Below are 25,160 nucleotides of genomic sequence, written 5' to 3'. Positions count from 1 at the left end.
TTAAAAAGAAGTTTTCAAGTACTTCCATGAAGCTTTGGCTAACTGGGCCAGCCACTTCACTGGGCCAAAATGCACTGGTCCCAGTGTGCTCCAATTAACCAGAATCCATGGTACATGTAAATGTATAAGGTGAATAAAGTAGATGCTTGCTCCTTGATGATTGTGGGCGGGGAGGGGAGAGGAGGCAAGGAAGAGTGAAAGCTGGGGATAAATATCTGAGCTGCCCATTTGATGACTTAATAGAGGTCTGTGCACTCTGTAAGAGGAATGTTGAAAGCACTCTTTGTCACTTAGCCAGTGTTTGCAGCAGAACTCTTTCATAAGGATAGCACCGCTCAGCATCCCGGATGACTTTTCTCCTTTCCCTGAATTTGTGGCCATGTTTTCAAAGTTCAAACTTCAAAGTTGATTTTATTATCAAAGTACACATATGTCACCACACACAACCCTGAGATTCATTTTCCTGTGGGCATACTCAGCAAATCTGTAGAATAGTAACTGTAACAGTATCAGTGAAAGATCAACCAGAGTGCAAAAGACAGCAAACTGTGCAAATGCAAATATAAATAAATAGCAGTAAATAACAAGAACATGAGATAATGAGATAAAGAGTCCTTAAAGTGAGATCATTAGTCTGGGAACATCTCAATGGATGAACGAGTGAGTGTAGTTATCCCCTTTTGTTCAAGAGCCTGATGGTTGAGGGGTTCTTGAACCCTGGTTCTTGGATCCTGGGACTCTTGTACCTTCTACCTGATGGCAGCAGCGAGAAAAGAGCATGTCCTGGATGGTGGAGATTTCTGATGAATGCTACTTTCCTACAACAGTGTTTCATGTAGATGTGCTCAATGGTTGAGAGGGTTTTACCCGTGATGTACTGGGACACATCCACTAGCTTTTGTAGGATATTCCATTCAAAGGCATTGGTGTTTCTATACCAGGGCGTGATACGACCAGTCAAGGCACTCTTCACTACACATCTATTGAAGTTTGTCGAAGTTTTAGATGTCATGCTGAATCTCCGCAGACTCCTGAGGACACAGGCGCTGCCATGTTTCCTTTGCAATTGACTTCACCCTCTGAATCTCTGACATTCAGTAATCCTCCTGCACCCTCGGGATGTATTTGCCCCGAGTCTATCTTGTTGGCCCACCCCCACAAGAAGGAACCACTGTGCCAATGCCAGGTCTTGTGTCATCTGACCCAACCCGGGAGGGGGGGGGGGAGGGAAATCAAAAAGAAACATGAGAAAGGATGGGGAGGCTAATTCCTGGGTTGTCCCATCTAAAGACAATAGACAGGTTGTGTTTGCATTCCTTGTAGTTTAGAAGAATGAGGGGTGACCTTATTCATGGACAGGGGACCTGCTAGAGCATACATTGAGATGTTTTCACGAGTGGGGGAGTCACAAAGCGACGTGTTCCGAGGTGAGAGGCCTAGCATTTAAGGGTATGATGTGTCTGAATTTAATCTCTCAGACAGCAGCGAGAGACTGGAATTCTCTCCATCCTAAGGATGGTGGAGATCGAGTCATTAGAAACAGGGGCATTGAAAAGACTCTTAGGCTACGTCCACACTAGACAGGATAAATCCATAACCGAAGCTTTTTCTCTTCGTTTTGACCCTCCGTCCACACTGAAACGGCGTTTTCTTCCCCCGAAAACGGAGCATTTCTAAAACGCTCTCCAGAGTGCGTAAATCTGAAAGCGCCGGTTGGGTGGTGTAGTGTGTACAGGGTAACTGGAGCTTTTTAAAACGGCTGTCATGACGTGCTGGAACAGATGTTGGCGGCAGCGCGGAACTTCATTGTTTTCTTGAACGCAACCTCCAACACCACGACAATATCTGACAATAGATGTGTAACAGCCTAATGTAAGATTGTATGGAAATACATTTAACAAGGTGCTTTATTAATGTATAGCTTGTGCAAACATTCAATACATGCAATTGTCACTACCTCCAAAATGTAATTTTTAAGTAGTAACTTGTATTTGGCATAGAGGTGAAAATGTTAAGGCCAAAAAAGGAAAATTGTAAGTTTCACTTTGACTCAGGTAAAAATAAAACCACTTTTGCCCAGTAACTCGTTTTATTGCACATGTTAAATACAGCAAAATAATACACAAAGACATGGCAAAAGGCAAACAAATGAGGTAACAGCAAATTTCACTTTTGCCCAGTAACAAGCCTTATTGCATTTAGTTGTAGCTGTCGTCCCTTTCATCGGTGAAGAGACGATGGCTGTAGGAAGTGTTTCCAGGGTGACCCCTCTGTGGGAGTGGGGCAGATGTTGGTGGGGCCACCCAGGGGTCTGTCTGTATGTCTGTATGTATAGCTATTGTAGTGGCTGTGAGGCTGGTATTGTGGTGGTGAAAAGTACTGGGGTGGGGGGAGCCATCATATCCCTCATCATTGCAAATCCCTCTGCAACAGAGTTAGTCAGTTTTTCAATGTTCGTTGTCAGCTGGGTCATACTCTCCGTGAACTCCCTGTCGGTTGCCTCCATACGCTCCAGTATTTGTGTTTTCAGTTTTAAGTCCTCCTGCGTGAGAGCCAACAGCTGTCCGTCGTTTGGCAATTTCCTTTTAAGTTTTTCTAGTCTGTAACTGGACAAACGCGCACCAAGTATACCGTTTCCTCTTCACTTGTTTTCTGTAGATGTGTCCTGCGCATGCCCAGTAGGAGGAGATTCGCCCAAATACCCGTTTTAATGTGGACGGAGGTATTTTCAAAAACACCTGCTGTGGACGCCTATTGTTTTTATGCAAAACCGGCATTTTCAAAATTATCTGGTCTAGTGTGGACGTAGCCTTAGATAGTCACAGGAACATGCAGAGACCAAAGACCAGATGGACCTGGACAATGCATGGCAGGTACCAGAGGGGCGCAGACACTGTGCGGGCAGGGACCAGAGGGGCACAGACACTACGCGGGCAGATTAGTTTAGTCAGTCATTTAATTACTTCAATATGCCAATCTCTCACTGCTGCAGTCAGAGACACTCAGGCAGCACAGGAAGAATGGAGCGAATGGCCACATAGTCCGGGCACTGAGCTGGAGACTGCTTACCTTGGGTTGGAGCAGGGTACTCTCTGGGTGTTGACATTGTCACACAGCGGCTCTCCTCCGTGATAGATCCCTGTCCGAACGTAGATCTGGGGAGGCACCAAGACAAAGTGTGCAGGTTGGCAGAGATTCCAACCGGGGCCTGGGTGGGCACCCCCCCCCCCGCCGCCTGTCCAATGCTTTAACCAACCCCTCATCTTCCTCCTTGTTCCCAACCCCTCTCCCACTCAACCCCACCCTCCCCTTCCATGAGTTCCACCCTCTTCCCCACCTCAACCACTACAGAAATATAAAAACTGCGAATTACAGTAAGCATATATATTAAAGTTAACTTAAGTAAGTAGTGCTTAAAAAAAAGTAATGAGGTGGTGTTCATGGGTTCAATGTCCATTCAGAAATCAGATGGCAGGGAGGAAGAAACTGTTCCCGATTTGTTGAGAGTGTGTCTTCAGGCTCCTGTACCTCCTCCCTGATGGTAGCAATGAGAACAAACAGGTACTTCGATAATACATTTACTTTGACTTTGATCTGATGCGATGAGCCTGCGAGGCTGCTGCGGGCAAACTTCTCACTGCACCTGTGCATACATGGACTCATGCAGATGAGAATAAACTCGACTTTGACTTTGAACTCCGGTGCGGAGGAATGGCAGAGGCTGCAGAGAGCCGTGGGACTGGGCCAGTTCCACCCTGGGTTCAGCTCTCCCCACCACCGAGGACATCTACAAGAGGTGATGTCTCAGGAGGGGGGCTTTCGCTGTTGGGGGCCCCCACTATCTGGGCCGTGCCCCCTTCTCGATGCTGCCATCGGACAGGAGGTACAAGAGTCTGGAGATCCACACTGCGAGGTTGAAAGAGTTCCTCTCCCACAGCCGTCAGCACAGGAGCCTGAAGCGCCTTTTCTTAAGGTTGAACAACGACTTCTTCCTCACTGCCAGTTTTCTGAACCTTTGACCTCCATCTGTGTCTCGCTTGCCCCTCTTTATTATGGTTCTGCTCTGTCGCCTCCTCTCCCACAAACTCCCCCCCCCAGTAAATCCCTACTCACCTGATCCACCCATCACCTACCAGCCCGCCGTTCTCACCCCAACCACTATACCAGCAACCTCCCCTCCACCCCCTCGGGCCTGACGGGCTCTCCACCCAAAACGCTGACTGCTCCCTGATCCGCTTCTTCAGACGCTGCCCGACCCGCTGAGAACCTCTCCCCCACCCCGCTACCCCAGGCTCTCCCGCAGCCACGGCCGTTACCTTGTCGATGTCGCGGATGTTGACGTTGACGTAGGTAGCGCAGAGGATCTTGATCCTCAGCAGGTTGTTGAAGGACCACAGGGACTTGGCGGGCACCTCACCGTTCATGTACGTGGCCGCGGTGGAGATGCGACGCGCGTACGAGGGCATCACGAAGGTGTTGGCCGGTAGCTGGCTGTAAAGACTCTCCTTCGACATCAGCATGAGATGTGGCAACCGGCCAATCATAATGCAGCTCCTTATATACTGGCGGGGCGGGATAAAAGAGAGGGAGCAGATGTGTTAGCAGCAGGAACGGCCGGCGATATCCCACGTCGGCACAGAAAATTCCAGAAGCACGTAGGGGGTGAGGGTGGAGGGGGAGAGCTGGCAGAGAGAGAGTGACACTTGGCTTTGGGAAAGCAACACCTCAAAACAGACATTGACCAAGTCAGAATCAGGTTTAATATCACCGACATAGGTCGTGAAATTTGTTCTCTTTGCAGCCGCAGAATACAATACATAATAATAGAACGTGTATTAAATAGTGCAAGAATAGAGTAGTGAGGTAAGTGTTGAAGGAGGGCCTTGGCCCGATACATCGACTGTTTACTCTTTTCCATAGATGCTGCCTGGCCTGTTGAGTTCCTCCAGCATTTTGTGTGCGTTGCTTGAGATAATGTGCCTTGTCGTATGATGTGGGCGATCATGGTCTACCCAAGGCCATGAATGTTCTTGGCAAATTTTTCTACAGAACTGGTTTGCCATTGCCTTCTTCTGGGCGGTGTCTTTACAAGATGGGTGACCCCAGCCACGACTAATACTCTTCAGAGATTGTCTGCCTGGTGTCAGTGGTCACATAACCAGGACTTGTGATATATACCGGCTGCTCATACGACCATCCACCACCTGCTCCCATGTGACCTTGATCGGGAAAGGCTAAGAAGGTGCTACACCCTGCCCAAGGGTGACCTGCAGGATAGCAGAGGGAAGGAACTCCTTACACCTCCTTTGGTAGAGACGTATCTCCATCCAGCCACCCGACATTAGCAACTTTTAAAAGACACCTAAACTGCACGGACAGGAGAGGTTTGGAGGGGTGCAGGCCAAACGCACGCAGATGGGACTAGCTCGCTGGGCAACACATGTATGAGACGGGCAGAAAGGCCGTCTGTGCTGTATGAATCTACAATGTTTGAGCCACAAACACAAGAGAGTCTGCTGACGCTGGAAATCCAAAGCAACACACACAAAACACTGGAGGAACTCAGCAGGTCAGGCAGCATCGATAAAAAAAAGTTTCGGGCCGAGATTCTTCTTCAGGACAGAGGAAGGGTCTCGGTCCTTAGAACGTCCCAGCGTTTGTAACAGATTCAGTCATAGCGAGGACAGATAATGGACTATGCACAAGTTCAGTCTAACAAGGGTTATTTATTTAGCCCAGCGAAGACCCTGACCCACGGGTCACTGATATGGGAATCTCACAACCTCTCTGGTATCACCAGCCCTGACGTCAAAGGGGCGGATGCTTGTCATCCTAAAGGACGTGCAATAGGCAACAGGACTACAAGCCCCCAATCCACCCTTGCAAGACCACCCTGTGGTGGATTAGCAGGGAGGGGGGTGGTCAGGGAGCACTGAAGTAACACCAGATCCAGTGAGTCCCTCTATCTCAGTTCAGGCCCACCCGTTGTTTAAAGTCCCCAGTGGCTGAGCCGGGTGGTGGTGGGGGGGAGGGGGCAGTGAAATAGAACTGGTGACCATCTCCTCTTCAGCCCCCACTCACCCTCTGTGGTGCAGGGGGAAATGGCAAGGGTCTCTGAAATGGCAGATCTGGAGACCCTACCCCCCGCTCATCCTTACGAGTCACCAATAGTGGATCACGGGGGTGGGAGGGGAAGAGGCGGTGAAATAATCTGGTGATCGTCTCCCACCTCCCTCTTCAGTGGCCACCCTTCACTGTCAGCCCCCGCCCTGCCCAGGTGGTGGGCCGCCTCACCTTGTACTGGCTGATGGGGTACTTCTCCAGCAGGTACTCATCACAGCCGCACACCTTCAGGATGTACTTGCCCTGGTACTCCAGCACGCACAGCTTCAGCTGGTCCATCGACAGGTGCATGCTCCGCGTCTTCTTGCGGATCGCCTCCGCGATCACCTGCTCCGGCATGCAGTCGTGAGGGATCTTCAGCGTGTACTTCTGCTTGTCGTTGGTCGGCGAGATGATCACCCAGATTGTCACGATTATGCGGCCTGGAGGGGGTGGGGGCAAAGGCAAGCGATCAGGGTCCCAGAAATCAGCGAGCAGGACGGACAATCTCTCAGACTCCTGACCCAATACTCCTGGATAGAAACAGTTAGCCCCCCCCACCCCAACAGTGTCCCAGAAAACAGTGAGCAGGACAAAGTTGCCAACACCTGACCCAACCTCCTTGTGTAGGAACCCCCAGGGAAGCCCGGCACCATGGTGGTTAGCACAATGCTTTCTGGTACCAGTGACCTGGGTTCAATGCCCGTCACTGCCTGTCAGGAGTTTGTACTTTCACACTGTGACTGCGTGGGTTTCCTCCGGGTGCTCCAGTTTCCCCCCACAGTCTAACGACGTACTGGTTGGCAAGTTAATTGGTCATTGTAAATTATCCCGTGATTAGGCTAGGGTTAAATCAGGGGTTCCACACACACAAAATGCTGGAGGAACTTAGCAGGTCAGGCAGCATCCATGGAAGAAAGTACAGTTGATGTTCCAGCCCAAAATGTCGACTGTACTCTTTACCATAGATGCTGCCTGGCCTGCTGAGTTCCTCCAGCAATTTGTGTGTGTTGCTCGGATTTCTGGCATCTGCAGATTTTCTCTCGGCTGTTTTCAATCAGTGGGTTGCTGGGCTGTACGACTCAAAGGGCTGGAGGGGCCTACTCCATGCCAAATCTCAATAAGTAAACAGACAGGATCCCCTCCCAGTTAACACTTGATCAGGGTCCCCAAGAACAGTGAGCAGGACAACAAACATTCTGACCTGGAGAGATACAGACAGGCCACCTTCTCACTACAATGAAACACTCCTGCAGCTAGCATCACTTTGTGTACAATCAGCCTGTACATATAAGCTAATCTTGTGTACACTCAGTGGCCAGTTTATTAGGTACTTCCTAATTAACACATTAACAAGCAGGTATACCTAATAACAGTCCTGGGTATGACTCTAAACTGCAACTGGTGATGAGGCTCTGACTGGAGACTTTCAGAGCTTTGGGGAAAGTGGAGTTACCCCTTAGTCATTCATTGCTCCCAGGGCCGCTCTGACCCGGAACGGTAGCACCTGCAAGGGTTCCTGCTCAGGATACGAGCGAAGGCCAATGGCGGATCCGGCAGGTTCAGTAACTGAACTTACGACGGAGAAGGCGAATGAGCTAGGACCTCAAATGTCAATGGCTATAGTACAGGCGGATGAACATTTGGGAAGAGAAATGGCGATTTCTTTAGTTCGCCCAACGGTAGGCAATAGCAAACCACCGTTGCTATTTGCTAAGAAAACCATGGTCAAACTCACAAAGTGGATCACATAACAACTGCGTCAGGAGGATCTTCAAGACAATTCTGAAGATGCTTCGCTCGGTAGGGTTGATTCTGGCCAGCAGGGGATCCCCAACCGTCATCAAGCTACTGCTCATAAAATTCAAGTCACACAAAAGAAAATTATTGCCACTTGGAATGTAAGAACCCTATATCAAGCAGGAAGATTGGACAATGTGATAAATGAAATGGAAAGACTAAAGATTAACATCATGGGAATTAGCGAAGTTCGTTGGATAGGTGCTGGAACATGTCAGATGAGAAATAAAACACTAGTTTATTCTTGTGGAATATCCCATACTAATGGAGTAGGAATTCTAATGGATGAAAACATGGCAAAAAGTGTTTTAGGACATTAGGCAATATCAGAAAAGGTGCTCCTTGTTAGATTCAGAGGACAACCATTTGATTTAGCAATTATACAGGTATATGCACCAACAACAGATGAAACAAATGAAGATATAGATAAATTCTATGAAGAGCTTGAACAAGCAAAGAACGGATGCAAATCTCAAGATACTGTTATTGTTATGGGAGATCTAAATGCTAAAGTAGGTCAAGGTGCTGATGGAAATACTATAGGAAAATTTGGACTAGGGGAAAGAAATGAAAAAGGTGAGAAATGGGTAGAATGGTGCAAGATGAATAATCAGGTCATTATGAATACCTACTTCAAAAACTATCCAAGACGCTTGTGGGTCTGGAAAAGTCCAGGTGATAACACTAGAAATCAAACTGACTTTATTACTATAAACCAAAGATTTAGAAACTCAGTGACTCAATGCAAAACATATCCAGGTGCAGACTGTAATAGTGACCATAACCCAGTAGTATGTCATGTAAAAGTACAACTTAAAAAACTAAAGAAGCAAAAACCTGACTACTTGAAACTAATTAAAGAAGAAAACTTAAGACAAAAATTTATAATTGAAGTAAGGAATAGATCTCAAAGTCTAGAAACAGAATCTGTTGAAGATGATAGCAATCATGTAGAAATGAAATTTAACTCTCTAAAGAATGCCTTGGTAGAAGCAGCAAAGTCAGTGATTCCTAAAAAAGAAAAAAGCACAAAGAATAAATGGATGACAGATGAAATCAAAAATCTAATGGAAGAAAGGAGACAGAAGAAAGCAAATCCTATAAAGTCCTTAGATAAAAAAGTTAAAAGCTTAGTCAAAAAGCCAAAGAAGAATGCTTAAACCAGGAATGTGAGCAAATAGAAAGAATCCCTATTACTGATCCAAAAAGGCTACATCAACAAATCAAGAATATCACTGGTAAAAAGCTCCTCTGTTCTTCAGGTGGATGTTTGAAAGCAAAGGATAGTACCATTATCATGGAAAAAGATGAGATTACGAACAGATGGACTGAGTATATTCAGGAATTGTTTGAAGACGATAGAGACGAAAAACCAGAAATTAAGAAAAACATTGAAAGTCCAAGTATTTTAAAATCTGAAGTTCATAACGCAATAAATAAGATGAAGAAAGGAAAGGCAGCAGGCCCTTATGAATTATTAATAGAACAAATTATCGCCCTTGAAGATTATGGAATTGAAAAACTTACTGATTTAATCAATGAAATTTATGAGACTGGAATAATACCAGAAGAGATGAAACAATCAGTATTTATCACTCTTCCTAAGAAACCTGGAGCGATAGAATGTGAATTACATAGTACCATAAGTTTAATGAGTCATATCACCAAGATACTTCAAAGAATTTTGATGACAAGAGCTAAAAGTAAGATACAAGCTGAAACAGGCAAAGAACAATGTGGTTTTGTGAAAGACAAAGGTACAAGAAACGCAATATTGATGTTAAGGATACTATCAGAATGAGCTATTTAAGTACAAAAAGATTTGTTTGTTTTATCGACTACACAAAAGCATTTGATAAAGTGAAGCACAATAAGTTATTTGAAATGTTACAGGAAACTCTACATCTAGATTCGAAAGACCTCCGCCTAATCAGAAATCTGTACTGGGAACAAACTGCTGCTGTAAGAATAGATGGAGAAGTGAGTCAGTTTACGAAAATCAAGAGAGGTGTTAGACAAGGGTGTGTTTTCTCCCCTGATTTATTTAATGTGTACAGTGAAACAATATTACAAAAAATAAGAGACATCTTGGGAATTAAAGTTGGCGGTGAAAACATCAATAATTTCAGATATGCAGATGACACTGTGTTAATTGCAAGTACGGAGGAAGAACTACAAAACTTAATTGATATAATTGTTGAAGAAAGTGCAAAAATGGGTCTATCAATTGCAAAAAGACAGAATGTATGGTGATATTTTGGATCAGGACTACAGAGCATCGTGGGAGCTGAATTCTGAAGGAAGGCAGTTTTTTAAAAAACTTCTTCAAGTGCAAGAAGGACGAGACTGCGCAGGCGTGTGACGTCAACAGGACAGCACGGAGAGTTCAAAAAGGAAGGTTGCTACCAACGACTGTCTTTTGGATCGGGACTACAGAGCATCGTGGGAGCTGAATTCTGAAGGAAGGCAGTTTTTTAAAAACTCCGAGTGCAAGAAGGACAAGACTGCGCAGGCGCATGACGTCAACAGGACAGCGCGGAGAGTTTAAAAAAGGAGACCACCCTATACAGTGGGCAGCGGAGTGAGTGGGAGCAGAGTGTAGGGCTTTGGCTTCCACGGGCTTCGGTGGTAAACGGGAAGAGGCGAGAGCGAAGCACCAACTCTTTTTTTCTTCCCCCCTCCCCCCCGCGAATTGGCCCGGACAGACAGAAACAGCAGGGCTCTCACAGCTAACAGTACGAGCTAACGGTTTAAAAAGTTCATCTGTTTGGCGAGGTAAGTGGGTGAGTAGACTTATTTTTCCTGTTTCATTCCTGTAGAATTAGATAGCATGCCTGCAGGGTTAGTGCTTTGTTCAGGGTGTCAAATGTGGGAATCCTGGGAGACCTCCAACCTCCCTGATGGCCACATCTGCGCCAGGTGCACCGAGATGCAGCTCCTCAGAGACCGTGTTAGGGATCTGGAGCTGCAGCTTGATGACCCACTGCTTATCAGGGAAAGTGAAGAGGTGATAGACAGGAGCTACAGGGAGGTAGTCATCCCCAGGCTACAGGAGTCAGAAAATTAGGTCACTGTCAAGAGAGGGAAGGGAAATGCCCGGATAGTGGAGAGCACACCTGTGGCTGTCCCCCTCAGCATCAAATATCTTGTTCTGGGTGCTGTTGAGGGGGATGACCTGACGGGGGACGCCCATGGTGACCGGGTCTCTGGCACTGAGCCTGGCGTGTTGTGCAGGAGAGAAGGAGGGAGAAGAGAAATGCAGTAGTCGTAGGGGATTCCATAGTCAGGGGAACAGACAGGAGATTCTGTGAGCCTGATAGAGATACCCGCATGGTGTGTTGCCTCCCAAGTGCCAGGGTACGGGATGTCTCGGATCGGGTCCTGAATATTCTAAAGGGGGAAGGGTGAGCAGCCAGTTGTCTTGGTACATGTTGGCACCAATGACATAGATAGGACAAAGGAGGAGGTCCTGAAGAGAGACTTCCAGGAGTTAGGAAGGAAGCTGAGAAGCAGGACCTCCAGGGTAGTAATCTCAGGATTGCTACCTGTGCCACGTGCTAGCGAGGGCAAGAGTAGGCGGATCAGGCAGATGAATGCGTGGCTGAGAGACTGGTGCAGGGGGCAGGGCTTCAGATTCTTGGATAGTTGGGATCTCTTCTGGGGGAAGTATGACCTGTTCAAAAAGGACAGGTTACACCTGAACCCGAAGGGGACCAATATCCTGGCGAGAAAGTTTAATAGAGCTGTTAGGGAGGGTTTAAACTAATTTGGCAGGGGGATGGGAACTGGAATGACAGAGCGGAGGAAGGAGAAAACAGAAATAAATCTAGATAGTGAGCAGTAAAGATGTCAGGAAAGACAGGCAGGTGATGGGGCAAATGTGTATCCATTGGGATGAGTTGCAGTGCAATAAAGTTGCAGTGAAATCAAATCAAAAAGTATCAAATACTGGTCTTAAAGTGTTATACTTAAATGCACGCAGCATAAGGAATAAGGTGGATGATCTTGTTGTACAGCTACAGATTGGCAGGTATGATATTGTGGCCATCACTGAGACCTGGCTAAAGTATGCATGTCTCTGGGAGCTGAATGTCCAAGGATACACGGTGTATCGGAAGGATAGGAAGGTAGGCAGAAGGGGAGGCGTGGCTTTATTGGTAAGAAATGATATTAAATCATTAGAAAGAGGTGATATAGGATCGGAAGGTGCAGAATCTTTATGGGTTGAGCTAAGAAATTGCAAGGGTAAAAGGACCCTGATGGCAGTTATTTATAGGCCTCCAAACAGCTGCAGGGATGTGGACTACAAATTACAACAGGAAATAGAAAAGGCTTGTCAGAAGGGCAGTGTTATGATAATTGTGGGGGATTTTAACATGCGAGTGGATTGGGAAAATCAGGTCGGCACTGGATCTCAAGAGAGAGAATTTGTAGAATGTCTACGAGATGGCTTTTTAGAACAGCTTGTTGTTGAGCCCACTAGGGGGATCGGCTGTACTGGATTGGGTATTCTGTAATGAACCGGAGGTGATTAGAGAGATTGAGGTGAAGGAACCCTTAGGAGGCAGTGATCATAACATGATTGAGTTCACTGTGAAATTTGAAAAAGAGCAGCCAAAATCTGATGTGTCGGTATTTCAGTGGAGTAAAGGAAATTACAGTGGCATGAGAGAGGAACTGGCCAAAGTTGACTGGAAAGGGACACTGGCGGGAAAGACAGCAGAGCAGCAGTGGCTGGAGTTTATGCGAGAAATGAAGAAGGTGCAAGACAGGTATATTCCAAAAAAGAAGAAATTTTCGAGTGGAAAAAGGATGCAACCGTGGTTGACAAGAGAAGTCAAAGCCAAAGTTAAAGCAAAGGAGAGGGCATACAAGGAAGCAAAAATTAGTGGGAAGACAGGATTGGGAAGTTTTTAAAACCTTACAAAAGGAAACTAAGAAGGTCATTAAGAGAGAAAAGATTAACTATGAAAGGAAGCTAGCAAATAATATCTAAGAGGATACTAAAAGCTTTTTCAAGTATATAAAGAGTAAAAGACAGGTGAGAGTAGATATAGGACCGATAGAAAATGATGCAGGAGAAATTGTAATGGGAGATAAGGAGATGGCAAAGGAACTGAACGAGTATTTTGCATCAGTCTTCACTGAGGAAGACAGCAGCAGTATACCGGCCACTCAAGGGTGACAGGGAAGAGAAGTGTGCGCAGTCACAATTACGACTGAGAAAGTACTCAGGAAGCTGAATAGTCTAGAGGTAGATAAATCACCTGGACCAGATGGAATGCACCCACGTGTTCTGAAGGAAGTAGCTGTGGAGATTGTGGAGGCATTAGCGATGATCTTTCAAAAGTCAATAGATCCTCGCATGGTTCCGGAGGACTGGAAGATTGCAAATGTCACTCGCTATTTAAGAAGGGGGCAAGGAAGCAAAAAGGAAATTATAGACCTGTTAGCTTGACATCGGTAGTTGGGAAGTTGTTGGAGTCGATTGTCAAGGATGAGGTTACAGAGTACCTGGAGGCATACAGATAGGCAGAACTCAGCATGGATTCCTTAAAGGAAAATCCTGCCTGACAAACCCATTACAATTTTTTGAGGAAATTACCAGTAGGCTAGACAAGGGAGATGCAGTGAATGTTGTATATTTGGATTTTCAGAAGGCCTTTGACAAGGTGCCACACATGAGGCTACTTAACAAGATAAGAACCCATGGAATTAGGGGAAAGTTACATACGTGGATACAGTGTTGGCTGATTGGCAGGAAACAAAGAGTGGGAATAAAGGGATCCTATTCTGGTTGGCTGCCGGTTACCAGTGGTGTTCCACAGGGGTCCGTGTTGGGGCTGCTTCTTTTTACATTGTACATCAACAATTTGGATTATGGAATTGATGGCTTTGTGGCTAAGTTTGCTGACGATACGAAGATAGGTGGAGGGGCCGGTCATGCTGAGGAAACAGAGAGTCTGCAGAGAGACTTGGATAGATTGGAAGAATGGGCAAAGAAGTGGCAAATGAAATACAATGTTGGAAAGTGTATGATTATGCACTTTGGCAGAAGAAATAAACCGGCAGACTATTATTTAAATGGGGAAAGAATTCAAAGTTCGGAGATGCAACGGGACTTGGGAATCCTCGTACAGGATACCCTTAAGGTTAACCTCCAGGGTGAGTCAGTAGTGAAGAAGGCGAATGCAATGTTGGCATTCATTTCTAGAGGAATAGAGTATAGGAGCAGGGGTGTGATGTTGAGGCTCTATAAGGCGCTGGTGAGACCTCACTTGGACTACTGTGGGCAGTTTTGGTCTCCTTATTTAAGAAAGGATGTGCTGACGTTGGAGAGGGTACAGAGAAGATTCACTAGAATGATTCCAGGAATGAGAGGGTTAACATATGAGGAACGTTTGTCTGCTCTTGGACTGTATTCCTTGGAGTTTCGAAGAATGAGGGGAGACTTTATAGAAACATTTCGAATGTTGAAAGGCATGGACAGAGTGGATGTGGCAAAGTTGTTTCCCATGATGGGGGAGTCTAGTATGAGAGGGCATGACTTAAGAATGAAGGGCGCCCATTCAGAACAGAAACGTAAAGAAATTTTTTCAGCCAGAGGGTGGTGAATCTATGGAATTTGTTGCCACAGGCAGCAGTGGAGGCCAAGACATTGGGTGTATTTAAGGCAGAGATTGATAGGTATCTGCAACATACATCAAAGTTGCTGGTGAACGCAGCAGGCCAAGCAGCATCTATAGGAAGAGGCGCAGTCGACGTTTCAGGCCGAGACCCTTCGTCAGGACTAACTGAAGGAAGAGTGAGTAAGGGATTTGAAAGCTGGAGGGGGAGGGGGAGATGCAAAATGATAGAAGACAGGAGGGGGAGGGATAGAGCCGAGAGCTGGACAGGTGATAGGCAAAAGGGGATACGAGAGGATCATGGGACAGGAGGTCCGGGAAGAAAGATAAGGGGGGGGGTGACCCAGAGGATGGGCAAGAGGTATATTCAGAGGGACAGAGGGAGAAAAAGGAGAGTGAGAGAAAGAATGTGTGTATATTCAGAGGGCCGCCAGAGAAAGCAGGATCTCCCAGTGGCCACACATTTTAATTCCACATCCCATTCCCATTCTGATATGTCTATCCACGGCCTCCTCTACTGTAAAGATGAAGCCACACTCAGGTTGGAGGAACAACACCTTATATTCCGTCTGGGTAGCCTCCAACCTGATGGCATGAACATTGACTTCTCTAACTTCCGCTAAGGTCCCACCTCCCCCTCGTACCCCATCTGTTACTCATTTTTATACACACATTCTTTCTCTCACTCTCCTTTTTCTCCCTCTGTCCCTCTGAATATACCTCTTGCCCATCCTCTGGGTCCCCCCCCCCCGCTCCTTGTCTTTCTTCCCGGACCTCCTGTCCCATGATCCTCTCGTATCCCCTTTTGCCTATCACCTGTCCAGCTCTTGGCTTCAATCCCTCCCCCTCCTGTCTTCTCCTATCATTTTGGATCTCCCCCTCCCCCTCCAACTTTCAAATCCCTTACTCACTCTTCCTTCAGTTAGTCCTGATGAAGGGTCTCGGCCTGAAACGTCGACTGCGCCTCTTCCTATAGATGCTGCTTGGCCTGCTGTGTTCACCAGCAACTTTGATGTATGTTGCTTGAATTTCCAGCATCTGCAGAATTCCTGTTGTTTGATAGGTATCTGAGTAGTCAGGGCATCAAAGGTTATGGTGGAAAGGCAGGGGAGTGGGACTAAATGGGAGAATGGATCAGCTCATGATAAGATGGCGGAGCAGACTCGATGGGCCGAATGGCCGGCTTCTGCTCCTTTGTCTTACGGTCTTGTGATATCCAGAAAGAAGGAGAATCCTATTTTGCAGGCTGAGAATAAATGGGGAAGACATAAAACACGCATAGAACTTTTGCTACTTAGGAAGCTGGGTGACATCAGATGGCAGGTGCGACTTGGACATCAAAAGAAGAATAGGGATGGCAAAAGACACCTTTACGAGAATGAAGAGTATACTGACCAACACTAAACTAGGCATGACAACCCACCTCACAGCACTGAAATACTATGTTTATCCAGTTATGTTATATGGCTCAGAATGTTGGACAACATCTACTAACATGAGGAAAAGAACTGTAGCAGCAGAGATGTGGTTTTTGAGGAGGATGCAAAGAATATCCTGGACGAAACGAATATCTAACGAGGATGTCATGAACAGAGCAAACACAAAAAGAGAAATAATGTATGAGATCATGAAAAGGCAACGTAACCTCATTGGATATGTGATTGGGAAAGAGGAGTTAGAATGCATGGTAACTATGGGAAAGCCTGAAGGGAAGAAAGCAAGAGGAAGACAAGGACAAATGATGATGGAGACAGCAGCCAGAGAACTGGAAATGAATACCAATGAATTGATCCACTTGACCCGAAACAGGAGTGTGTGGGCCATGGCAGCCAAAGCTCAAACTGGGCATGGCACCTGATGATGATGATATACCTAATAAAGTGGCCACTGGGTGCAAGTGCATCCACACACAACTAGTACACTGTGTTTTATAGGATTGCTTTCTTTTTATATTAAGTATAAATATGTGGGTTTTTGTGGGTTTTCTTATGTTGATTGCGTTTTTCTAAGCTGCATTAGAACCAGATTAACAACCATTTTGCTACAGTCATGTTCTGAAGAATGACAAACAATCATGAATCTTGGAAAAGGCAGCCTACCCCGCATCCTGACACTTGGAAGGTTTCTGGAACACAAAGTGGTGGCGCTGAAGTTGTCCATAAAACCGTAACAACTAGGAGCAGGAGTCGGCCGTGGTCCAGCTCCATCTCAAAGTATAAAGTATCAAGTGTGTATAAACTATACAACCTTGAGATTTGTCTCCCTACAGGCAGCTACAAAGCAAGAAACCTGAAAGAACCCTTTTAAAAAAAGACCAACACATAACGCGCAGAGAGAGAGGAGGGGAAAAAAAAAACACAAATTGTGCCAACAACAGCTTTGGAACGAAAATGAGTCCATAGACCCGAAGGCCGGAGCCACCACAGCAAGGCTATGGCCTCAGCCTCGGGAGCGGGGTGAAATGGAGCTCGCAGACACAAGCCCGGAGTAGACCCACAGCACCGGCCTCAGCCTCAGGAGCAGGGTGAAACGAAGCTCGGAGACACGAAGCCTGGCGTAGGCCCACAGCACCGGCCTCAGTGCTGCAGAGAGCAGGGCAAATGTCGCAAAGCAGCGAACAGAAGATGTCCAACACCCGGCCTTTACAATCCATCCAGTCTAGTGTTTAGATTGTCCAAACATCGGGTCATTCCTCACTCTACAGCCCAGACCCTGACACTCTGGCCTGGACCCCGCCACGGGCCCGGGCTGTACCTGATCTTTCCAAACCTGTCAGTAAGATCATGCCCGTGTACTCGGCTCTACCAACCTGTCCTGTCCCACTGGCACTTCATTTCCCCTCTTTGCAATCATCTATCCAATTGCTTCTTGAATGTATTTAATGAGGAAGCCTCTACTGCTTCCCTGAGCAGGGAATTGCACAGATTCACTACTCTCTCCGGAAAGAAGTTCCTCGCCATTCCGGCTTCCAGTCCTGACGAAGGATTCTGGCCCGAAGCACCAACTGTTTATTCCCTGGATAGATGCTGCCGAGTTCCTCCAGTATTTCTGTGAGTTGCTCAAGATTTCCAGCATCTGCAGGATTTCTTGTGTCTTCCCCATCTCTGTCCTAAATCTACTGCTCTGAATGTTGTTCACGCAGGATGCAGCCTAGACTCGAGGGCATGTGCTATCAGGAGAGGTTAGACAAACTTGGGTTGTTTGCTCTGAAGGCAGACCTGAGAGAAGTTCATCAAATTATGACAGGCACGAGTAGAGTAGATGGTCAGAGTCTTTTTTCCCCCGGGGTAGAATTATCAAATACTAGAGGCTTAAACTGAGAGGAGGAAAGTTTAAAAGCAGATGCACAGGAACCCATCTGTAAACTCTAGAGAGCTGGGCGGGATCGGATTTCTGAAGGATAGTCTGGTTTCGATCTTTCAACAGGAGCTGCAGAGCGGGGCACAGGGGAAGACACCCACCAAATGCCATTCAAAGGAGAGTCCCTGTTCTAAGAAGTGCTTTGTGCAGACGAATGGTTCCAAGGAGGAAGGGCCAATACTCCTGGGTTATCCGGTTTGTTCAAGATGGTCTTCGAGGGAAGGTCGAACTATGACTGGTGTCTTCACATAGAACATGGATTCCATGCCTAAGTAAAGTGACACACCCGACTACTCCAGAAACGAGCTCCAACATTAGACTGGTTTAACTGTAATGGGCCCCTTTTATTCTCCTTTTCTTTTTCCTATTAACCAATTGTTAAAGTTGAAATATCTGTCAATATGCTTCCACTTTAATTCTATGCCGGCATAAGGTCTGTCATTTTCGAGAGAACAATAACTGTGTATGGGGCTGTATTTACACAGCAGTCACCACAATCAATGTTCCTCCCCGAACATCCTGACGTTCCTGTTGGTGGAACCCAAATCATACCGACCCTAGACGTATATTGTTCATGAAAGGTGGCCTTCTCACTGCTGAGTCTTGTGGCTGTTAGCAGAGTTAGCTAACGAGCCAAGTTTGTATATGAACCCCAGTAGAGGGTGGCATATATACAGTATATGTATCCTGCCCATTACACTGTTGGTGTTTAGGGCAGCAATGACGGTCCTCCATCTCTGGTGGTGTTCAGGGCTTCCTGCATCGGGCCACTAGCTTCCTCTTAGTTTTCACTAAGGTGGAGACTCAGGAATACCATCACACTCAGATGTAGAAAGATTCTTCATTGGTGTTTCCGTAACAATTTTCTTTTACCAGTCAGGGTTGTGAATCTTCCAGTGATCAGTGGACCACTCTTAAATCTGTGGCCTCTACCCTTTGACCCGTTCAGCATGGGTGACTCAAGAGCCAAAGCACAAGGCCCTGACTCCAGCCAACATCGCTCTCCAGGTCATCGAGGCACACAAGCCTCCAAACCCTACAAGGTTGTGGTCCTCTTGGAGGTCACAGTTCTGTGGGACACGCAAACTCTTATACACACACAGACACACACACTCACTCACACACACACACACTCACTCACACAGACACACAGAGTCAGAGGTGGGGATTGAACCTGGGTCTCCGACGCCGTGAGGCAGCAACCCAAACCACTACGCCATTGTTCCGCCCTGGCACAAAGGCTAGTCTGGGCATGGAGATCTCACAAACACCTCAGAGCCAAAGCATTTACAAGCAGATTTATTTTGGGGCGAGGTAGGTGAGGTGCTTTGCCCTTTAGTCTACAGGAGAGCAAGGTGCCAACAGGCAGTGGCTTGTCAGGCCCCAGGTAACTTGTTGTACTGAAGAGGGGCCAACACCCCTGGACAACCAGAAGTGGACCACCACCATACCCCCTGTCCATTTAGAACAGATGAGGAGAAATTTCTTAAGGTGAATCTGTGGAATTCATTGCCTCAGGCCACTGTGCAGGCCAAGGCGTTGTGTATCTTTAAGACAGAGATTGATACTTTTTTGATTCGTCAGGGCGTGAAAGGTTATGGGGAGAAGGCAGGAGAATGGGGGCAATGGATCAGCCATGATGGAATGACAGAGCAGACTCGATGGGCCGAATGGCCTAATTTTGCTGCTATGTCTTATGGACCCTAATCTGCCCAAACAGCAACTACGGGATATGCATCCAGTTTGGACATGAGGAGTGGGGAGAGAGGTCACAAACTAGAAAGCCTCCCATCTCCACAGTAGGGCTCCGTTCTGAAGAGATGTTTATAACCTTAGAGTAGTCTGCACATCAGTAAAACGGCCGTGAACCAAGTTCCCATCCAGGAGATACCGGCAGACCTTACAGCAGCCGGCAAATCCGCCCCCCCATCTCCCGAATACCCGTTCATATTAGGGGCTGTAAGCTGGGGGGAGGGGGGAACCTCTACATTAACAACAACCCTCAACATTTCCTTTTACGGAATTCATCAAGGCTTGGGACATCAGCTGCTCTGCCTGTGACCACAGGCAGCTGCTGCGGGTTGTGGACACAGCTCAGCACATCACAGAAACCAGCCTCTCCTCTATGGACGTCCATACCCTGTCTACACCTCTTGCTGCTTTGGGAGAACAGACAGAATAATCAGGCCCGGACATTCTCTCGTCTCTCCTTTCCATTTGGGCAGAAGATACAAAAGCCCAAAAGCTTGTACCACCAGGCTTAAGGACGGCTTCTACCCTGTTGTTATAAGACTCTTGTACCATAAAGAACTCCTGATCTCACAGTCAACCTTGTTGTGGTCCTTACACTTTATTGTGTCCCTGCACTGTACTGCCTTTGTAACCTGCTATCTATTTATTGAGATAAAGCACAGAACAGGTCCTTCCAGCACTTCGAGCTGCACCACCCAGCAATCCTGATTTAACCCTAGCCTAATCAATTTACAAATGACCAATTAACCTACCAACCAGTACATCTTTGGACTGTGGGGGGGAAACCAGAGCACCTGGAGGAAACCCACGCAGTCACGGAGAGGACATACAAACTCCTTACAGATGACGTCGGAATTGAACTCTGAACTCCGACGCCCCAAGCTGTGACAGGGTTGCGCTAACTGCGGTGCTGTTTCTGTCACTATTTGTTTCTTGATGTAGTTAGTTAGTTATTGATTGTTTGATTGAGATACCAAATGGAACACAGCCTTCCAGTCCTTCAAACCACCCCACCCAGCAACGGCCCCCGACATTTCGCAGAACATATGGCGACAATAAACCGCATTTATGTACAAAGTGTTTTTAAGGAAAAATAGGCTGGCTTTATTTGCCACATGTACATCAAAACATACAGTGAAATACGTTGTTTTGCAACAAAACACCTCAGCGAGAATAGTACTGGGCAGCTCATAGGTGCCGGCATCATAGCAGGCCTACAACTCACTAACCCCACCATTTGTCCTTGGAATTTGGGAAGAAACCAGAGCACCTGGAAGAAACCCACACAGTCCTGGAGAGAACGTACAAACTCCTTACAGACAGTCGGGAATTAAACCTCTATCAGCGATCGCTAACGTTGTAAAGTGATGTGTTAACCACAACACTATCATGCCACCTCACGTTTGGCTTCCTCCTTCCATCAAGTCTCTCATTATCCCCTCCCCACACCTATCAAACCTACCCTAAAACCCCTCTGATTCTTCCTTTTAAAACCTCTCTCCCCCTCCAGCTCTCCATCTTCCCTCCTCCTTAAACCTACACCTTCCTCTCTCCCTCTGCCTCTTAAAGCACGCTGCACCCCAAACCACTGACTTAGGCTGCCCCGTGGCTTGGTAGCATAGTGGTTAGCACAAACGCTTTACAGCAGCGGTCCCCAATCACCAGGCCGCGGACTGGTACCGGGCCACAAAGCATGTGCTACTGGGCCGCGAGGAAACGATATGAGTCAGCTGCACCTTTCCTCATTCCCTGTCATGCACTGTTGAACTTGAACATAGGGTTGCCAACTGTCCTGTATTTGCCGGGACATCCCGTATATTGGGCTAAAGTGGTTTGTCCCATACGGGACCACCCTTGTCCCGTATTTCCCCCGCTAAGGTACAGCGTTCCTATGAAACCTTTCGTGCCGAAATGGTGTGAAGCGAAGAAGCAATTACCATTAATTTATATAGGAAAAATATTTGAGCATTCCCAACCCAAAAAAAACCTATCAAATCATACCAAATAACACATAAAACCGAAAATAAATAGCAAAATAAAGTAAAAGCAGGAATGATGTAATAAATACACAGCCTATATAAAGTAAAAATAAATGTATGTATAGTCGGGAAGATGAAGGCAAAACCAATTTGTGGGGGGAAATGTCGCCACATACACGCATACACACGTCACGCATGCGCACACAGGTGCCCACGTAAGGCTTCATGGTCATGGTAGTCTTTCCCGGGGTAAAGTGTCCCGGGATTTGACTGCTACTTTTGTCCCTTATTTGGGAGTGAGAAAGTTGGCAACCCTAACTGTAAAAGACATGTTGAGGTGAGTTTAACCCTACTTGAACACCGCCCCCCCCCCCGGGTCGGCCGGTCTGCTAGAATAGTGTCAATATTAAACCAGTCCGCACTGCAAAAAACATTGGGGACCCCTGATTTACAGTACCAGTGACCAGGTTCAATTCCCACCGCTGCCTGTCAGGAGTTTGTATGTTCTCCCCATGACCGTGTGGGTTTCCTCCGGGTGCTCTGGTTTCCTCCCACAGTCCAAAGATGTACCAGCTGGTAGGTCAATTGGTCATTGTAAGTTGTCTTGTGGTTAGGCTAGGGTTAAATTGGGGGATTGCTGGTGGTGCGGCTCGAAGGGCTGGAATGGCCTATTCCACGCTGTATCCCAAAAAAATGAACGACTAAATACCCCTGCCCCTGCATGCCCCACTCTCCCCTCACCTTTATCCAGCTTGTTGTAGATGTGCTTGGGCAGGTCAGGGGAGGACTCCACATTGGGGGGGTAGACGTAGAGCGACTGGCTCTGTGGCCCGCTGGCGTCCCTCAGCTCCACCGCTTCCTTGCAGACGCTCAGGATGTTGCGCCGGAAGTCCTGCACCTCGGAGTCCTTCACCAGCTCGAACTCACAGATCGGCATCCCAATCGCAAAGCCTACAAGGCAGGAAGGGGAGGGTCACGCGAGTGGCAGGGGGTGGTAGTGGTAACTGCCCGCCGCCCACAGATGCCAATTCGGATCTCGCCCATCCTGTGTGAAGAGCAGCCATGTCGCTTCCAGACAGCAAGAGGTTAACCACAGAACTTTCACCCACAAACTTTCCGATATAATCAGAATCAGCTTTAATATCACCAGCATAAGTTCTGAAATTTGTTGTCTTTGCAGCAGTAGTTCAATGTGTTAGATATACATGTGTGTGGAGGGCGTTTCGTGTGACGGACTGGGCTGTGTCCACTACTTTCCGGAGACTTCCATTTTGAAGGGCACGTTTCTGTGGTCCACGTCTCAGTCAGTTCCCAACAGGCTGATGTGGACACAACTGACCGAATCCTCAGACCTCCCAGCCCAGGAAAGCAGCTTCACCACAAGGGTGGTTGCAGATCAAGATGGGGGTTAGGCAGCTCATCCCCCTCCAAGGGCAGTTAGTGATGGGGCGTTAATGCTGGCTTTGCCCGTGAAGCACAGACCCCAAAAAAAAAACAAATAAAGGAAAACATTCCACCTGCAGTGCTCACTGGACTGCGCCATACGGGGCAATACGATAGAAGCGTTGTTTAAGAGATACTAGAATAGGCAGAGTCGGATATGGTCTTAAAACAGGCAAAAGGGATTTAGTGTAGATGGGAAGGGTTAGCATGGAAGATGGGCCAAATGGACAAATTGTGCTCTGTGGCTCCATGGCCTTGGTCACCCAGACCCAGCAAATATCCTTGGGTGGACACCTTTTCTGTCAAACTAATCCCACTGCCCCATTCTCTCCCCACAGCTAAATCAGTCCCCAAACTAATCCCACTGTCCCACTCTCTCCCCACAGCCCTGTATCAGTTCCCAAACTAATCCCACTGTCCCACTCTCTCCCCACAGACCTGTATCAGTCCCCAAACTAATCCCACTAACCCACTCTCTCCCCACAGACCTGTATCAGTCCCCAAACTAATCCCACTGCCCCATCTCTCCCCACAGCCCTGTAACAGTCCCAAACTAATCCCACTGCCCATATCTCCCCACAGCCGTCAGTCCCAAACTAATCCCACTGCCCATATCTCTCCCCACAGCCCTGTAACAGTCCCAAACTAATCCCACCGCCCTACTCTCTCCCCACAGACCTGTATCAGTCCCCAAACTAATCCCACTGCCCCACTCTCTCCCCACAGACCTGTATCAGTCCCCAAACTAATCTCACTGTCCCACTCTCTCCCCACAGACCTGTATCAGTCCCCAAACTAATCCCACTGCCCCACTCTCTCCCCACAGCCCTGTATCAGTTCCCAAACTAATCCCACTGCCCCAGTCTCTCCCCACAGACCTGTATCAGTCCCCAAGCTAATCCCACTGTCCCACTCTCTCCCCTCAGACCTGTATCAGTCCCCAAACTAATCCCACTGTCCCACTCTCTCCCCACAGACCTGTATCAGTCCCCAAACTAATCTCACTGTCCCACTCTCTCCCCACAGACCTGTATCAGTCCCCAAACTAATCCCACTGTCCCACTCTCTCCCCACAGACCTGCATCAGTCCCCAAACTAATCCCACTGTCCCACTCTCTCCCCACAGACCTGTATCAGTCCCCAAACTAATCCCACTGTCCCACTCTCTCCCCACAGACCTGTATCAGTCCCCAAACTAATCCCACTGTCCCACTCTCTCCCCACAGTCCTGTATCAGTCCCCAAACTAATCCCACTGCCCCACTCTCTCCCCACAGACCTGCATCAGTCCACAAACTAATCCCACTGCCCAAGAGAGGGGGTCAGAAGGCGATGGTTGCAGAGTTTGGGTGGAGTGGGGTTGGGGGAGAAGTGTGAGCATAAGCACCATCGTGGGCCAGTTAGTCTGTGCGTTGTGCGTGAGGTCCTCTCTGCAGACGCTCACCTATCTCACGGTTGAGAATCTTTTCTTCCCTGTTTCCCACTGGCTCAATCACCTTCAGCAGAGGCTGGAAGAGCCTAAGGTCACAGAGCCTTCTCGTCTCGTCATAGAACTCCTCCCTCTCGGCCTCCTGGGTCACTCCCACGAAGATGTACGAGGACTCGTCCTGTGGAGGGAGAGACAAGACAGCTGATCGGTTAAGTCCTCTCGCAGGGGCCTCTCACCCACCCAAGGTAGAATGGGTAGTGACTGGTCACTGGCAACGCTGGGCGCACCATCCCACGAGCCACTCACTCAGGACAGAATGCTGCAGGTACCCCGAATGGGCTACAACAGAAAGGCCACCAACTACATCCCTAAGAGGATGATGAGGATGCTCCTCGAGTTTTAGGAATCAGTTCTTTGTCAGACACCAGCCTAGGTAAAGCCAGCAGGCTTCCTCCCCCAAAAGAACCAGTTGGGTCGTTAATGCCAATCGACAGGAAAGCCAAATGTTACGGCTCTTTGAAGTTGTTGTGTAAGGGCCCCACCCGTAAAGCAGCCTGGTGTAGTTGTCCCAGTTCTGCAGGGCAGCGGGTAGAGCCATGGACTCACAGTGCCAGAATTCCGGGTTTGATCCCTGCTCCCTGCAGTGCCCCTCTCCGTCTCCCCCGACCCC

General features: G+C 47.7%; 1 protein-coding gene across 3 annotated transcripts in view; it reads right to left on the bottom strand.

Moving 5' to 3' along the window:
- Positions 1-25,160, bottom strand: part of LOC134346943 (phosphatidylinositol 4,5-bisphosphate 3-kinase catalytic subunit alpha isoform) — a 142,173-nt gene that overhangs the window by 59,821 nt on the left and 57,192 nt on the right. For all 3 annotated transcript variants that reach the window (XM_063048824.1, XM_063048826.1, XM_063048825.1), the window contains exons 3-7: positions 24,506-24,668; positions 22,361-22,570; positions 6,295-6,545; positions 4,317-4,562; positions 3,070-3,155 (exon numbers count right to left, since the gene is read on the bottom strand). In XM_063048824.1, coding sequence (XP_062904894.1) covers positions 3,070-3,155; positions 4,317-4,562; positions 6,295-6,545; positions 22,361-22,570; positions 24,506-24,668 — 956 coding nt within the window. The remainder of the gene's footprint in view (positions 1-3,069; positions 3,156-4,316; positions 4,563-6,294; positions 6,546-22,360; positions 22,571-24,505; positions 24,669-25,160) is intronic.

This window comes from Mobula hypostoma, chromosome 5 (assembly GCF_963921235.1).
Source record: "Mobula hypostoma chromosome 5, sMobHyp1.1, whole genome shotgun sequence".
NCBI lineage: Eukaryota > Metazoa > Chordata > Chondrichthyes > Myliobatiformes > Myliobatidae > Mobula > Mobula hypostoma.
This window is presented reverse-complemented; position numbering and strand designations above follow the sequence as displayed.